General features: G+C 37.2%; 1 protein-coding gene across 1 annotated transcript in view; it reads right to left on the bottom strand.

The window, feature by feature from the left end:
* The window catches only part of LOC126236649 (sushi, von Willebrand factor type A, EGF and pentraxin domain-containing protein 1), a 485,510-nt gene that overhangs the window by 271,673 nt on the left and 195,537 nt on the right, over positions 1-18,300 (bottom strand). The window contains exons 5-18 of the mRNA XM_049946110.1: positions 12,968-13,049; positions 10,302-10,489; positions 9,897-10,037; positions 9,280-9,509; positions 8,813-9,006; positions 8,568-8,727; positions 6,503-6,707; positions 5,973-6,142; positions 4,445-4,613; positions 3,995-4,174; positions 3,389-3,571; positions 3,060-3,242; positions 2,742-2,918; positions 842-1,044 (exon numbers count right to left, since the gene is read on the bottom strand). Of these exons, the coding sequence (XP_049802067.1) occupies positions 842-1,044; positions 2,742-2,918; positions 3,060-3,242; positions 3,389-3,571; positions 3,995-4,174; positions 4,445-4,613; positions 5,973-6,142; positions 6,503-6,707; positions 8,568-8,727; positions 8,813-9,006; positions 9,280-9,509; positions 9,897-10,037; positions 10,302-10,489; positions 12,968-13,049 (2,465 nt within the window). The remainder of the gene's footprint in view (positions 1-841; positions 1,045-2,741; positions 2,919-3,059; positions 3,243-3,388; positions 3,572-3,994; positions 4,175-4,444; positions 4,614-5,972; positions 6,143-6,502; positions 6,708-8,567; positions 8,728-8,812; positions 9,007-9,279; positions 9,510-9,896; positions 10,038-10,301; positions 10,490-12,967; positions 13,050-18,300) is intronic.

Here is an 18,300-nt window from a genome sequence, read left to right as displayed (position 1 = left end):
TCGGAACAGAAATTTTCGTTTTGATCTGTTAGGTAGTCTGAAATCTGCCTTCTATTACTCTTGCTAAACAGATAAACCTTCCTCCCTTTTTTTATATTCCTACTAACTTCCATATTCAGGGATGCTGCAATGGCCTTATGATCACTGATTCCCTGTTCTGTACATACAGAGTCGAAAAGTTCGGGTCTGTTTGTTACCAGTAGGTCCAAGATGTTATCTCCACGAGTCGGTTCTCTGTTTAATTGCTCGAGGTAATTTTCGGATAGTGCACTCAGTATAATGTCACTCGATGCTCTGTCCCTACCACCCGTCCTAAACATCTGAGTGTCCCAGTCTATATCTGGTAAATTGAAATCTCCACCTAAGACTACAACATGCTGAGAAAATTTATGTGAAATGTATTCAAAATTTTCTCTCAGTTGTTCTGCCACTAATGCTGCTGAGTCGGGAGGTCGGTAAAAGGAGCCAATTATTAACCTAGTAATGGTTCCTTTATCAGGAATAATATGTAAGATGGGAAACAAAGCCAATAAAAAAATCAAAGAAAAGGAGTGCAGGTAGTTTAGGATCTGGTTTATGAGTCAAGTGAGAAACAGATGGAGCTGACAAGAAACCAGAAATTATAACTTTTACTTCCATCTTCTAACAAGTAGGTGACTAGGTTATCATTGCATAAATAGTTGTATAAAAAGACATTAAGCACAGACTCCTGTTACATAAATCATGGGCAATAACAGTACAAGAACAAAAGGTAATATAAATATGTGTTCATTACTTCCACAATGCAAGAACTTCTGGTCTTATGATTATTTGATCCTGAATGATCAATTTAATTTCTTACATTCTTATTATATCCTGGTTCGCTGCCTGATACAGTAATAGCTTCATCGGGGATTCCTCCAGTGGTAAGTCCCAAATCAGTGACAGGCCGGCATTCCAAGTTTGGTGAAAATCCTTTGCGACAGCGGCAATGGAATGATCCCGGAGTGTTGATACATTCACTTGATGCCAAATCACACTGACTGTTGGAACATTCATTAACATCTGTAAAAAAAAAAAAAAAAAAAAAAAATTAAGAAATGTTCATTAACTACCCCAACTATTTTGATAATTCTCTCCATGTATTAACTGTTCTTTCCAAATAATCAATATTTTTTTAATATTTCCCATGTCATGTTTCCCCATGCAAAGATACAAGGGAAATCCCAAAAGTAAGCTCTCCTATTTTTTGGGACAAAGAGAAACTGTTAATATGGTTTACATGTGCATGTAGGCTTTCCTGGTGTGTACTGCTAAAGATATCTTCTCAGGCTTCCATCTAGATGGCTGTCTTCAAATTCTGCCATTTTTTGATGAATGTCATCTTCTTCACTAGAAGACGATGAGAATGATACTCACTGAAACACCAGAATGAGAATGTCTCTTATTGAAGCAACACAGAATTTGAACGCAACCATCTGGAAGGAAGCCCAAGAAGATTTTATCTGTTAATATGGTAGTTGGCCACACTGTTGTAAGTGGCACAGCCTCCACTCCCAAATAAGCATCATCCTGCTTTGTTCAGAAGTTCAGTATTGTCTTGGCAGCTATTCAAAATGAAGTTCCTATTGAACGCTACTGCCAAGTGTGAAGTTAGCATAGATATTTGATTTTTGGATGCAAAAGGGTTTAAATTGGTTGAAATCCATTAGCAATTGATGGAAGTGTGTGGACAGTCATGCACGGATGTGGCATAGAGAGTTTACAGCTGGTTGTACTGAAACTCATGATGAAGCACGAAGGGGTAGGCTATCAATTTCCAATGAGACAGTCGCGAAGGTTGAGGAAACTGTGTAAAAATTGGAGGATCACTCTGGATGCTCTCTGCATTTTGGTTCCTGAAGTTTTCCGAAGCACCAGCCACAGGATTTTAACTGAAAAACTGCAATATTGGAAGGTGTGTGCAAGCTGGGTACCACATATGCAGGCAGAAGACCACAAAAGGCAACAAGTTGATTCTTCCTGCAAATTTATTTGCCCCCATGTAGATGAAAACAACGACTTCTCAGAGTCGACCGTCAAGGGTGACAAAACCAGGGCTGTGGGTGGTGGCATCCCTCTTCGGCCAAGATGCAAAAATTCAAACAAGCACAGTTTGCCAGTAAAGTCATGGACTGTGTTTTGGGACCGGAAAAGGGTGCTGTTGATTGAATTTCTGCCTGCTGAGACAACAGTGAGCACTGACAGGTACTGTGAAACACTGAAAAAACCCAGAAGGGCTAATCAAAATCACAGTAGAGGAAAGTTGAGCAAGGGTATAATCATTCTCCACAATAACAATGACCCACACATTGCCTGTCAAACTAATGATCTCTTGTAAAAGTTTGGTTGGAACATCATCACCCACCCACCATACAGTCCGAACTTGGTACCGAGAAACTGCCACCTGTTTTTTGCGCTGAAGGAACATTTGTCTCCACAGTGGCTCTGCTCCAATGACGAGGTGAAAACTGAGGGTCAACACTACCTGAACGACATGGCAGCGAGCTGGTATCACCAGGCCATTGTAAAATTGCCACAGTGTTTACAAAAATGCATTGACCGAACTGGTGATTGTGTAGAAAAATGAATCATTTGTCATCCTTTAAAATGATGTAACTATTAGAGAAAATAAATGGTTGTTTGCGTATCTAACAATATAGGAGACCTTATTTTTGGGATTGAACTCATCAATAAGGTCACATACAGTATAGAACTCTTACCTTCACAGGTTGGGGGATTCAAAAACTCCTGATTACTGCTGCATTGCATTATATTTGAACCTATCAACTTGTAGCCCTTGTGACACTGTACTCGAGCCTCATCTCCATAGTAATACTCCCTGGAGATGTCAGTTATGAATCCATTCTTTATAGAAGGAAAGTTATAACATCGAACACCTGCAACAAGTAACATATAGAATTGGAAGTGTTTTGCCTACAGTAAGAAGTCAGAAATATATTTAAAAAAGAAATTTGATTCCGATGTGTAAAATAAGAATCAATTTGAGTGAGATGCATGAAATTTAAACTGTATCTTACGTGAACATGTTGGTACATTTCCAGACCATGTTCCATTGCTCATACACAAAATAACAGGATGACCACTACGTGTGTAGCCAGGTTCACATTCATATCTAACAATAGTACCATAACTTCTACCGCCTCCATTTAGTATTGTTGTATTAGAGTGAGGAGACTCTGGCAAAGGTGCACACTGAGATGCTGTGAATGGAAAAAAAATACAATTTTCAAAAGCTTCAGAATAGAGCGATTAATTTCATTTTAACCAGTTAATAATAAATTTGTGACTCGTTTGAAGGTAAATTTAGCATTTAAGCACATAATCCAATCATAGATATGAATATTACCTAAGCAAGTTGGCAATCGTTCCCATCGACCATCTGCCAAACAAGATATACGTTCTAGTGGCTGTCCTGAAGGAAATGCAAAGCCCGCATAACACTGATATGTTGCCTCTCCACGATAGGTAACATTTGTGGCACCAATAGAAAATCCATTATCTATCTGTGGGACAGGACCACAATAAACCTCTGAAAATCAAGATAAAAATATACTGAGAATCATGACAAGATTCTAAAACACTATACGTTTCTTATATACATTTTATCAGTTCACAAAATGTAAAATGAAATCATGCTATAAAAACGTCCAATTCCTTTGAGCAAAACAAAAATACATTGGTACAAAGTGAATACAATATTCTTGTGTTTGCTTTCCTATTACCTGCAAAAAAATCCTGCTGAGGCATTAATTACTCAATTACAGAACTTAATTTTAAGTTAATTTATAATAATGTTTTCCACCTCTAATATAACTTATTTCATTTTTACCCTAATTTCCACGCTCCATTAGATAATCCCTTTGTTACTTAGATCCATGTGATCCCTTGCAAAACTTGAACTTAAATTTTTTTGCAATATTTGATTTTTTTTTATTTCCATTTTCAAAATTACCTTGACATGGTGGGATGTAGTCAACAGACCAGTTTCCACCAAGCATACACTGTGTTGTGATACGTGAACGTCCAGTGGCAAATTCCTGACCCACAGGACAGGTGAATGTCACCTGTGTGCCAAATGCTGTATCTCTGCTCGAAGCTAAGGCACCTAAACCTGGCTGAAGAACTGGGCAATCTGCAAAAGAATACATACATTAGAAATTTTTATTCTCCTATCACTGCAATTTCAATAATTCTGAATTCTAATTCTAATAAATTATTGTTCACTGCACATTGACAGCAATGCGGGGTTAAAAACACAAAGAAAAACTGCAATGACTTACTGGTAATCAGGAGCCAAGAGATATGAAATTAGTGTTATATCCTAACTTTCATCCATTTGATTCTTGCATCAGAGCAGGCATTTAACAAAAATACCACAGAATAATTTCTGTGCTTTCTTTACCTGCAGAAAATGTAGCTTTCCAACCCAAACTGTTATGCAAAGCATCAGTCACAAATCTAACCAACATTTCTCCACTGGATGCAGTTAGTGTAATGCGAGGTACAGCATTTGCTGTGAAACCATTGCCAGGATGCAATCGCAGGCCACTAATGCTTGAACCATCAAAAACCTGGTTGAAGCAAATATAACACATTAGTATCTCACAAATATACTACCTCTGACACAATTTTACAAATAAGTTAATCAAGAAAGTAAAACAGTACAAACACTATATTAACAAGTTTCTATTTTCCATGTAAGTGACACAGCCTCAAATTAACTCACATATGTAACTGAAATCTGTTTTCTGAAGAGAATCAGAGGGCATATGATGTGTGCTGCTACCATCTGTACTTCATGTGTAAATAAAACACACCTCTGCAAGAACTCTTTTTTATATTTGGCAATAAGCTTCCATTATTATTAAAAGGTATGGACAGGTTTATGTCAAAAGAATTTTTATCAAATTTTGCATACCAGTAGCAGTGAAGAATTTACTTATTCACCAATCCCTTCTAATATTTTTCATTTGATTCCTGGTAATGTGCTTAATCAAAAAGTTACCAGTTTTACAGCTGAATGATACATCCTTGTCAGAGACAAAAATTCTTATCAAAAGAAAAACAATTAAAGATGGGCCATGAATGTTATTTTAACATTGGCTGTGGAATTCAATAACAGTGCATCATTCATATTTAAGAACATTTGCAAGGAGAGCATAACAGTCAAGTTTCAATGGTTTTTGAGTACTGACCTTTTAAAGCAGATCAAGGTCAGTATAGAATAGGTATCTGTGTTTAAAATATTCAACCTATTTCTGCCAACTAGATGAAGAATGTGAAATATTCTATGCCTAGAACAATTTACGTGCCTCACAAAGAAGAATTCACAGCTTTTCTCTATGCCGTCTCTTCAAAACTCTTTCCAGTCTGTATTCATGCTGGTTTTCATTAAAGTAAAACAAAGGGAAATGTTCAAAGTTCTGCACTAAATGATTTTAGTTTTCTACGTTGAAATATTCATTGGCTACATTGGAAAGAAAGCTACTCATGTAGCAAAACAGAACTTAAAGCATTTACTTCTTTTCCTCGAGAACTTATTTCATTTCAGTTGTGCAGGTCATTACAAGTTGATGTTCATGAAAAAGCATGTTTTTTGTTATATTTTTTGTTCATAGATTTGTTTTGTAGATTTTGTATTAGTGTATGTCTGATCAAATCGTCTTTTCTGTTGATAGTTGAATTATTTTCCTCACTTTCAAATACATTTTTGTAATTTTTCTGACATCCGCAAAATCCCTGTACTGAAGGAAACATTCTGAAGCACTAAAGCAACAGTTATTAGAGGTTCACTGGAAAATATTTTATGCAATGTAATTACAGAACAATAATTTATCTGAGAAAAACAGTCCCTTTTTATTTTCAGGGAAAAGTGAGATGAAATTTAAGCTTCAATAAAATAAAATATAATAAATAACAGCGTAACTAACCTGCACAAAATCAGACTGATGCACAGTAAAATTCTCAAATTTTAGAGAAAGTGGGCCACCACCCGGTTTTTTCAATTTGAACAAGCATTCTTGATTGCTAGGATAATTTGTAATTCCAAATGCAGGTGAAGATATTGTGCCATTTTCAGCTATAAGTGTTGCTTTGCATCCTAAAAATGATTAATAAAATTAGTGATTCCAAGAAAAAGCAAAGACTTCTGACACATAAAATGTTACACCATACTATTCACAGAAACACTAATCCAGCCAGTTACTGGAGAAAGTACAGTTCAACATTGACTTGAAACCACCAACAGTTTTACATTTTTAGTGCACATGAGAGTTTGGTGTAGAGGTGAGAGCTCTATTAAATGGACCATGGGATGTAGTGGGTGAAGGAGAGGGTAACCTTGTATGTGCAAACTAATGCATACCCAAAATTACATCACGTGACACTGCCTTATGAATAATGCTTTTTATAGAGCTCAGAAATAGTTATGTCTAGAACAAAGAAGAAGAAAGAAAATTACCTTGTGAGTAATTAATTTTAAACCCTCTCCTGGAATCTCCAAGACTTGTTTTAAAGTACAGATATAACTTGTTTTCTGTTGATACTATAACTGGTGGATTGTCTTCTTTGGAACCAGTTAGCCTCTCTATAAGCTGACTTTTAGGACTGTCACCATTTCTAATTAGAATATAATCACGTTCAACTTCCAAGTCCAAATCTTCTATCTGAAAAGGTATAACAAATGTTGTATGTTAAGTACTAACAAATGATTATCCAAGTTCACTTTGGAATTTGAAGAAAACAAGCACATAAAAATATTTCTGAAATGGTTACGTAATGACAATTGAAAATTCATGTTTACTGGAACTTGAACCTGAATTTCTTGATTATCACGGGCAGTCAGGTCAGTTAGTAGGCCATCTGAGCCCACTTCCAGCCCTCACTCAAACTTTCATTGCCTGTGATGTTTCCTCCTATGTTTTTCAATCATTACTGCCACAGGCTCTCACACGGAATGTCTGGGAAGAGCACCTCAATGCATTTAATTGATTTCAAAGATATTTTGATCTACTTTGCACTTTGTAATGATGCATTTTGTTTGTTTATTAAAACAGTATACTCATGATTAGCTAAAATATTATGACATTTGCACATGTTTACATGCAAATATGTTAACCTCAATGTAACAAGTGTTTTTTTTATTTGTCCTATTCTTCAAATATCTTTCTTTTTCAGTGTTTGATTGTTAAAAGTTCCTTTATGTACATAGACTGAAGCGACAAGTGAAAATTTGTAGCAAGGCCAGGAATCACTGCCGGGTCTCCAGCTTACTAGGCAGATGCGTTAAGTCACTAAGCCACTTTGGCACAGCGGTTCACACAACTGCACGTATTACCCTGGTGTTACTCCCTCTTCAGTCCAAATTCTCACTGTTGCCTCAGTCCACTTTAAATTCCCCCTTATGCACAAACAGAAATGCCAGGGCTCTCCATGTTCTGAAAGAGCACCTCAGCATCGAATGTAAATGGGAGAGCCAGCCTGAAACTGTGGTGTAGCTACTTACACAAATGAAATGACACAATTTCAGAGATTTTACTGGTCTCGTACAGATATGAATTTGGATTGAGGAGGGAGACATGCCAGGGTAATCCACGCAGTTGTGTGAACCACTGTGCTGAGTTGGTTAATGCACCTGCCAAGTAAGCAGGAGAACTGCTTACTTGGCACAAATTTTCACTTGCCGCTTCAGTCCGTATACAAAAAATCATATCTGTGTGAGACCAATAAAGTCTCTGAAATTGTGTCATTTCATTTGTAAAAGTTACTTTTTCATAAATACGATTTATTACTCATACCTTCATTTCAGCTTTATTTATGAGAGCGTACTCAAAACTAACATAAAAAAACTTCCATCATCAATTTTGTAAGCATTAAGAATAAGCATAAGCCTAGCAGTATTTCCAAATATGTTATTCCCATATAGCTACAATGAAGTAATGGTATAGCAAAGATAGTCCATCTATCCACTGGAATAGGTATAATAATATGCTTTGACAAAGTTATGTATTTATTGTGAATATATGGGAATCATATATACAAAATGATGCTTTGCTATATCTTATGCTAATGCTTATCTAATTTATGATGTTGTCTTTTGCAGGAATAAGCAGATGCAGATGCAGATGCATTTAATAAAGCTCAGGAAAACTATAGAAATAGACCAGATTTTAAGAATTTACATGTTACTATTAGTGTTAGTTTAAAGTTTGCATACAAACTAATGAATTTGAAGTTTTAGCATGATAATAAATACTGTTAACTTAATTGCATTTTGTGTTCTAAACAGGTATTCAAACCTCAGTATTAAAAATACAACCAACAACTGCTGAAGCATGGATTTTTAAAATTTTTTTTATTGATACTACATTTTGCTTGCCTTCAAAATACAGTATGTGGCTGTCTTTTTAAATACTGTATTGAACAGCATTAATTTTCAAAATACATTCTGACAAACATTATTTGTATCTTATTAGGTCATGTTTCACAATTAAAAATTTTGATTCATCAAAAATGAAATAAGTTACCTCAAGTGTTATAACACGTCCCATCTGTGTTGTAATAATGTATAGGCATTCAAGGCCACCAGGATAATCTTGAGGATAACCAGGAGATGTCAGAGCTTGCGGTTGATTTGTTGCACGTACTGTTCCCCCACATGTTTGCGGTTCAGTCTTCCATGAGGCCCTGCAAACAGTTGCCACAGGTTTTTAAATGGCTGTTCAAATTAATGGTTCAGAGATGATTATGCTGTAGTATTTGTAAATACTACCTGAATCCTTTTTTCTCCACTGAAGCATCAGTGCTGAACTTAATTATCATGAAATTTGATGCAGACACAAACAATTTGCTGCTGAGCTCCATTTTTCCAGACAATGTTGCAAGATTGACAGCATTATCTTCTGTGCGTCCACCAACAAGTATTTGTACTGTATCAAATGATTTCTCTGTTTCAAAATCTTGAAACTACAGAAACATAAAAAGGAAACAATTTTAACTTCCACAATAATTTCCAAACCAACAAACAATACAATAATTTATGTTTGTGCTGAAATATATTCCACTCCCTTTAATAATTTCAATTAATACTCAAATGTTATACTTATTTAAAGAATGGTTGTTACTCTCACAGTAGAAACTAAAACAATGACACAGGCTGAAAATGTGCTGCTTATAGAAAAATAACACATACAAGAATTTGTCCACAGTAGAATATTTATTGATTGTTAAGCAAATCACCTGCAGTAGGATATTGTGTCCTTGTGGACCTTCCAGAGTCCACTTGCAGTCAGAAAGGGGCTCATATTTCTGTGGGTAATTGGGACTCTCGACAACATCCCCACTGCTTGCCATGTAGAAATGACAGTTTGATGGACAATCAAGCTCATCTGACCAGTCCCCACAGTCATTTTGCTTGTCACAACGGAAAGCAGAATTAATGCATCGTCCATTTGAGCAATGATAGGAACCTGTGGTCAGAAATTTGTACTTAGCTCATTACGCATTTCGGCATAATCTATTAGGCACTACAAGATTAAGTCTTCATATTACTGTTAATATAATGTTTTTAATGGGTTACAATACACCATCTCTATAAATAAATTTCTTATATTATAATTCCTAATAAATTGAGGTACTTGTGTTTGAAATATTGAAAACAGTGATAACTATTTTAGTTTTTGACCAATGCTTTCAGAAGGAAGCACACTAATAGCATCAGCAGTTTATCTCATAAAACAAACATCCAAATAAATTACTTACAAAGAAAAAAATAATATACAGTTGAAAGTGGTATCTTACTGTACTTTATAGTTAGATTATTATGACCATCAACTCTTAAACTGAAAATCTCATACCTGCAGGGCAAGCTGTTGCTCTGCACAGGAAAGGGAGGAGTGATCCACATGTTGTCAATTCCCATGACTGATATTCATCATTTATCTTCACAGCTACACATTCACCATCCTCAGGAGATGGTTGATTTAATGCCCAAAATCCTACAATTAATAATTACCATTTAGTTGTAATAGCTCAACGGGGTAAAACAAACCAGAAAGTATACTGAAAGATATAAATTCACTTTTAATGTTATCCACACATAATTCCACATATTTGATACTGTGATTGATAGTGTCTGTTGCCAAACAACACCACTAATCTACTTGCAGTGCATCACCTTCCTAACCAGAGAAACTGTCATACGTCTCTGATCAAGCAGAATTATCTGAACAACAAATCAACTGCACTTATGAAAAACTGACCTGCATATTGTGAGACCAGCAACCCTGCAGCAGACTCAAGTGTATTTGTACGGAGATCGTCAAGGGCAGCAAGTCCCAGCCAGTATTGATGACTACTGTGATCTCCTGGCTGAAGGCTCCGCAATGCTACACTTGCTGTATAGTTATTTTCAGCGTAAGATTCCACCAGCACGAGGTCACTGCCGTACCTGTTCCAGAAGAAAAAGGAAAATTTAATATCTTGAACATTTGTAAGTAAAAATATGTAGACTTACATGAAACAAGGAAATGCAGAATTAGGACCATGTAGCTTCTTTGTCTGTTGATCTTAAATTATTTAATTATTACATAAAAACACTAGAACCAAACAGATGTTGCACAAAATATGTGGTACATAATTATTATTACCATGACTACTGTGATATACAGTGAGTGGAAAAAATACGGACACACTGAAAAAACACTACATTACCATGTCTAATAAAGTGTAGGAAACCTGTTGGCATTCAAAACAGCTTCCAGTCACCTTGAAACATTTAAATGCAGATGCTATATGGTATAGCACTTTATGTCCTAAGTGGTTTATGCCATCATTCCTGCAAAACAGTGGCATACTCAGGTAACTATAATGTTGGTGAATAGCAATCACACACACTTTTCTCAAAGGTGGAAGAGAAACATTCAATAATATTGAGATCTGGTGACCCTGGTGGCCAGGGGATATTCGACAATTCAATCTTGTGCTCACAAAACCAGCCTTGCATGATACAAGCTTTGTATAAAGTGGCCCTGCCATCTTGAAGTAGAGCATCACTACTGGGGAACAAACACTATATTGTAGGACAGACCTGATCAGCCAAAATGGTCACATAATCCTAATTCTTGGCAGTAATATGACCTTGCAAAGTAACCATGGGGCCCATGGAAACCATGATATGGCTGCCCATATCATCACTGAACCCACTCTTTGAACATAAACTCTGTCAGAAGTTGGAAACAGTATGCAACAAAACTCGTCTGACCAAATGACTTTCTTCCGTTGCTCTAAGTCCAGGTTTAATGGCTTTGGCACCACATTTCACAGGCATCTGCATCACTAATGAGTGGTTTTGGAATTCCAGCTTGCCTTGCAATGCGTGCTGCTTATGGAGCTCCCTTCATGTTGTCTTGGTGCTGACTAGGTTTGCGAGTGAAACACTCAGTTCTGCAGTGACTTTTGCAGCTGTTGTTCTCTTATTTTTCATCACAATCCTCTTCAATGACCATCTGTCATGACCACTAAACAAACACTTTCATCCACAGTTTGACTTAGAGCAGCTGATGTTTTTCCTCTTTCCCTGTATGTGGTATCAATCTTTAATACTGTGCCTCTTGAAACACCAAACACTTTGGTAACCTTGGTTATGGAACCACCTGCCATATGAGCACCAGCAATTTGCCCATGTTCAGATTCACTTAGCTCTGACATAAGGTGCTCACCCATAGCTACACAGACACTGTTCTGACCATGACTGACACTTGCAATGTATTGAATACACTACACAAGCGGCGTTCGTTCCTGGTGAAATACGGCAGCCCATCCTGCAGACTTCACCTACATCTACATGGATACTCTGCAAATCACATTTAAGTGCCTGGCAGGGGGTTCATCAAACTTGGCTAGCATCATGTTCAAGCATGTATGTGTCACAATGTTTCCATATTTTTGTCCTGTCCCCTGTATCATTGCCGCAAAATAAAAGTACAAGTGGTATGAAAACTGTAACCGATATATTTAAAATGGATCACAATGACTCAGTTGTGTATTGCTTCACATTGTAATTCTCCAATGAAAATTAATCTTCATTGAACCACTTCTAACAATAATTTAACATGTCTTAAAACTTGTTATAAATAACATAATGTTGCAAATACTTTTAATATGGCCTCCTGTTGATATGAAAATTTGTGAGTCATGCGACCAAGAGTTAAACCAGTGCTTTTTCAAAGCAGACAGGTTGTTGCAACAACAGATACCATTTGTCGATACCACATACAGAAATGCATATTTCAATAAAGGTATTGTAAACGATAAGTAAAGATAATATGTATGATAACTGGTGTGCCGATGTACAAAAATCGCATGAAAAAACTATCTGTGATAAGTGCTTTTGTAATTACAAACTTCCTCTATTATCAATAAATGAGAATATACTTTTAATAGATATGTTGATATTATTATAATTTTGGTTGTTATATTTAATATTCTTCCTACTATTATCATTAAACAAATTCTTATTTGGATGTGTTCATAGCAAAGCAACTCAGGTAATCATGGCAACTTTAGCATTTGGTGTTTATAACCCATAGCTGATCAAAGCATCTAACAGTTAGTTTATTCATAACATCATTTAACTATTTTGATAAACATGTGCATCCCAAAAATTCATTCAGCATAATTACATTTCATTCCATCATTGTGTGCATAATATAGATAAAGTCCTAATGATGTAGTTGAAAATTACATTGGAATGTATTGTGCCATATGTATAAATTGAAAGATAATATCGATAGTCCTTTCCGTGGGTGTGGCAATGGTATTTGATAATTAGAAAAACATCTTTCACAAGACATTTTGCATTTACAGTTTTGCTAGTCATGAAATTTACACATTACGCAAATCAAAATATGATAATAATCTTATTTACCTCCTGCAGAGCTCAACAGCTTTCTCCCAAGAATGTGGAATACTAAAGAATTTGTAACAATGCAGACCTCGCAGTTCCCATCCTGAAATATAAAATCAAGAAACATTTGTAGAGATGTAAATTACCATAAAAGAAACAATGAAATAATGCTTGCTCTCTGAATATCTCTTCCTGATAATGATAACAATGATTCATATTTAGGTAAACTGGAAGGTGATATAATATTCTGGGTTAATTAAATGTGGATACAATTTTTTTGAAAAAAAAAAAAAACAGTTTTAGATTTGTGATGTACTGCCAAAAGCTTCATGCAAATGACTATAATGCTGACTGAACATGGAAAATTCCCATCAATTACATACTGATAGGTCAAAAGACAATTTTTAAAAAATCACACATTACATCTTGTGAAAACTGGGACTATGGGAAGGTCACAAAAGCATTATTGCATAATATACACTCCTGGAAATGGAAAAAAGAACACATTGACACCGGTGTGTCAGACCCACCATACTTGCTCCGGACACTGCGAGAGGGCTGTACAAGCAATGATCACACGCACGGCACAGCGGACACACCAGGAACCGCGGTGTTGGCCGTCGAATGGCGCTAGCTGCGCAGCATTTGTGCACCGCCGCCGTCAGTGTCAGCCAGTTTGCCGTGGCATACGGAGCTCCATCGCAGTCTTTAACACTGGTAGCATGCCGCGACAGTGTGGACGTGAACCATATGTTGACGGACTTTGAGCGAGGGCGTATGGTGGGCATGCGGGAGGCCGGGTGGACGTACCGCCGAATTGCTCAACACGTGGGGCGTGAGGTCTCCACAGTACATCGATGTTGTCGGCAGTGGTCGGCGGAAGGAGCACGTGCCCGTCGACCTGGGACCGGACCGCAGCGACGCACGGATGCACGCCAAGACCGTAGGATCCTACGCAGTGCCGTAGGGGACCGCACCGCCACTTCCCAGCAAATTAGGGACACTGTTGCTCCTGGGGTATCGGCGAGGACCATTCGCAACCATCTCCATGAAGCTGGGCTACGGTCCCGCACACCGTTAGGCCGTCTTCCGCTCATGCCCCAACATCGTGCAGCCCGCCTCCAGTGGTGTCGCGACAGGCGTGAATGGAGGGACGAATGGAGACGTGTCATCTTCAGCGATGAGAGTCGCTTCTGCCTTGGTGCCAATGATGGTCGTATGCGTGTTTGGCGCCGTGCAGGTGAGCGCCACAATCAGGACTGCATACGACCGAGGCACACAGGGCCAACACCCGGCATCATGGTGTGGGGAGTGATCTCCTACACTGGCCGTACACCACTGGTGATCGTCGAGGGGACACTGAATAGTGCACGGTACATCCAAACCGTCATCGAACCCATCGTTCTACCATTCCTAGACCGGCAAGGGAACTTGCTGTTCCAACAGGACAATGCACGTCCGCATGTATCCCGTGCCACCCAACGTGCTCTAGAAGGTGTAAGTCAACTACCCTGGCCAGCAAGATCTCCGGATCTGTCCCCCATTGAGCATGTTTGGGACTGGATGAAGCGTCGTCTTACGCGGTCTGCACGTCCAGCACGAACGCTGGTCCAACTGAGGCGCCAGGTGGAAATGGCATGGCAAGCCGTTCCACAGGACTACATCCAGCATCTCTACGATCGTCTCCATGGGAGAATAGCAGCCTGCATTGCTGCGAAAGGTGGATATACACTGTACTAGTGCCGACATTGTGCATGCTCTGTTGCCTGTGTCTATGTGCCTGTGGTTCTGTCAGTGTGATCATGTGATGTATCTGACCCCAGGAATGTGTCAATAAAGTTTCCCCTTCCTGGGACAATGAATTCATGGTGTTCTTATTTCAATTTCCAGGAGTGTATATACATATATATAAAAGTAAATCCTTCTGTGAAATAAAATATTTTCTCATAACTTCCACTGTCAACAAGAAACAGGGTATAAATCTTCTGACTTTACGGCTAAGCTTATCAACAAACCACAACTGACTTGTAATGTGACCTGCTGACTATGGATGGATGGATAAAACTTGGGATTAAAGTATATTGTGCAAAGAAGAGAGCTCCTAATTCAGGACAAAATGTAGTCAATGAGTTGAAACTCCATTACCACCAGTACTGTAAAATACCTCAGCATGTTGTTATAAAAGTGAAACACATACACTATGTTCCAGAATAAAACACTCTAAGAGTAAAGCAACAACAATGTGGAACATCGTTAAACAGGAAAAAATAAAAATAAGAATCCAAATGAAATTTAGCCCCCAGAAAGCAGCCCTCGCAGAAATTGTGACACATTCAAACTATTCACCACCAACTTCAATATAACTTCCTTTTATTAACAGCAACACTGCACACAATAATAAACAACAAAATAAAAACACACTAGATTTAGTTGTGTAGACACTGCAGACACTGACAGACATTAGTTTAAAAAATATGCAACTCCTCAGGACATCATAACATGCATCAACTCATTGAAAACTAGTAATTCTGTAAGCTGTGATAGCGTTTTGAGCTGAATAATAAAATTTTATGTCAACTTTAAAGAAACTACCCTTAATCTATCGTTTTAATTATAAAAAAACCCTGACGACTTAATTATACTGTAGCAACATCTACATATAAAACTGGTGACAAAAAACTGTTTTCTAGACACATTTCACTCCATTTATTTTTTTGAGAAAGCTATCTATGATACAATACCTACTCATTTTTCTGGACATAACTTATTAACTGCCTTTTAGTTTGGACTTCATACAGGAATCTCCACATAGAAAGGAATGCAAGACCTTTCAAATGAAGACCTGGCGGAGATAGACAAGAAAACTTATTGTGTTTGTATATGCCACAGATGTAGCCTTTGACTGTGTACACAACATAAACTTGGCAAATGTAAGTGTAATTGCATTAATGACACCCTTTTTGCTTCAGTTAGTCATGTCCTTTGACTGGGTAGCTCTCAAAATTCTAGCTGGCAGACTTACTTGTTATGGCATTGATGGCACTCCTGTTGCATGAATGAGTCTTATCTTCGTAAAAGAAAGCACGCAGTCTCACTGACAGAGGGTGTCAGCCTCATGAAACTACCCTCAGAATAGGAAGGCATTACATGAGGGATACTGGCCCACTCTTACTCTTAATCTACATACCATAAATCATTCTCCAGTGACTTGTATGAGTACAAAGCCTCATAGGCAATTTTCTAAACAAATGAGTACACATACATTCAGTTTACAGTCCAGGGCATCTGATTATTATTGGTGATGTGGGTATTTTTATGAGTTTATAACTTGTGCAAAGTATGGTGTGGTGATGTGCCTCCAGTGTTGTCCATCTAGCAAGACAGGACAACAAATGCCAAAACATGGGTCCTAGCCACTACGAGCCAAGCTGGTAGAAGCCTTGCTATATACACTTCAGCATAGTGACATTACAACATAAATAGTTTAGTGGACTTACTGGAAAAATGAAAATGTGGCTTTCATGTTAATACTGGTGGGAGCTCTTGGTAAATTAATAATCCAGTGGAATATTAAAAATTTGCAGAGGCTGGGAAGAAGAAGACTAAAGTTTCACATCTGAGTCAGAATAAGGAATCAGATTCATTAAAAAAACTGCAGATGCACAGTGTTGTTAATTCTACCTTAAAAATGGAGGATTACCTTCAGAGTATGGTACAATAAACCTTAATCCTCACAATACTTAAAGAATGGTTCAAATAAAGAAATTTTTTCTGAAGACACAAGCATATTAATCAAGGGTACAAATCAGCCTTACATGACAAAGCTCAGATGATAGATGAGTAGTCCTACAGATAGTTCACAGCAAGTGTCTAAGTCTCAGTATCACTACGATTTTTATTATACAACTTCAAACAAGCAAGTCTGTTAGGATCAGAATTAGATATAAGTAATTGGTCCCTAAATGAAACACTGTGTATAAAATTTCTGGTGAATCAACAAACAGATAAATCAGTCAAGAAGGTAAGAATAATTTCAGTGTATTTTGCCCTCAGATGTATATTTCACAATATTGACCTAAAGATAAGAATATTGACTATTTTCACTATCTGTTTTCTTACAGAATTATGTGATAGGGCAGTGTACCTAAAGTAAACGGAGTGTTTATGCAGCAGTAATGAACAGTTAAGAATATTGTCCAAAGTAGTTAACCATAAACCCTTCAGGATCTTGGCATTCTTACAATCACTTCCCCTTACATTTACTCCTTAATGGTTTTTGCTAAAATGTTATCTACACAATCACAATGAAAGACACAAAAATAATTTTCAATTTCTGTCAGTAAACTTTGAAAAAATATAATATATGCTGTTCAGAACTTGTAAAAGGTTTCTTGCTAGTAGATGCCTAAAACAAGATGACGAGCTGAAAGAAGATGTTGACAGTGTTAAATTCTTGGGATTACAGCTTGATAGTAAATTTAACTGGCAGGAGAATACCACAGAACTATTGAAGCTCCTACATAAATCTCTGTCTGCTACGCAAATGTTGTCAGACATAGGTGACATAAAAATCAAAGAGCTAGTGTACTATGCTTACTTTCATTCCACAATATCATGTGCGATTATTTTCTGGGGTAACTCATTGAGCCAAACTAAAGTTTCCTGAGCTCAAAAATGTGCAATATGAATTATTTGTGGTGTGAACTCAAGAACGAGCTGCTGAAGGCTGTTTAAGGGACTTAGCATATTAACTACTGCTTTCCAATACATTTTTTCATTAATGAAAATTATCATCAAAAATATATATCTTTTTTTTCAAACCAACAGCTCAGTTAGTGGAATTAATACTAGCAATAAGAATAAAATCGATAAAGATCTAAAGCCACTTACTCTGTTTCAGAAATACAATTTTCAATACCATGCCAGCTTGAGAAGAGTCTAAAGAACTTATTGGTGGCCAACTCCTCCTACTCCACTGATGAATTTCTTAGCAGATCTGACTTAAGTATTTTATTAATAGTATCATTATAATGTGAATATTGCATACAATTTGACTTCAGTATGAAGTTTTTGGAGTAATGCTATCATTGTAAACAAGCACTATATATACACCTAAGTGTATTGACAATTTAATATTTGGTGACAAGTTCTATGCCCTTTTAAATGTAAATATGCTCAAGTTGTTGTTGTTGCTTTCTTTTCGTTTTTCTCCCCCCCCCCCCCCCTCCCGACACACACACACACACACACACACACACACACACACACATTTCAATTTCACATCCACAAGGGCAATTTCATTTGCGATCTGTGAAAGGGATATTCAACAAAATTCCATATAACATAGAACAGAA

Source organism: Schistocerca nitens, chromosome 2, assembly GCF_023898315.1.
Source record: "Schistocerca nitens isolate TAMUIC-IGC-003100 chromosome 2, iqSchNite1.1, whole genome shotgun sequence".
Lineage (NCBI taxonomy): Eukaryota > Metazoa > Arthropoda > Insecta > Orthoptera > Acrididae > Schistocerca > Schistocerca nitens.
Note: the sequence above shows the minus strand (reverse complement) of the source record. Positions and strands in the feature narration are given on the sequence as shown.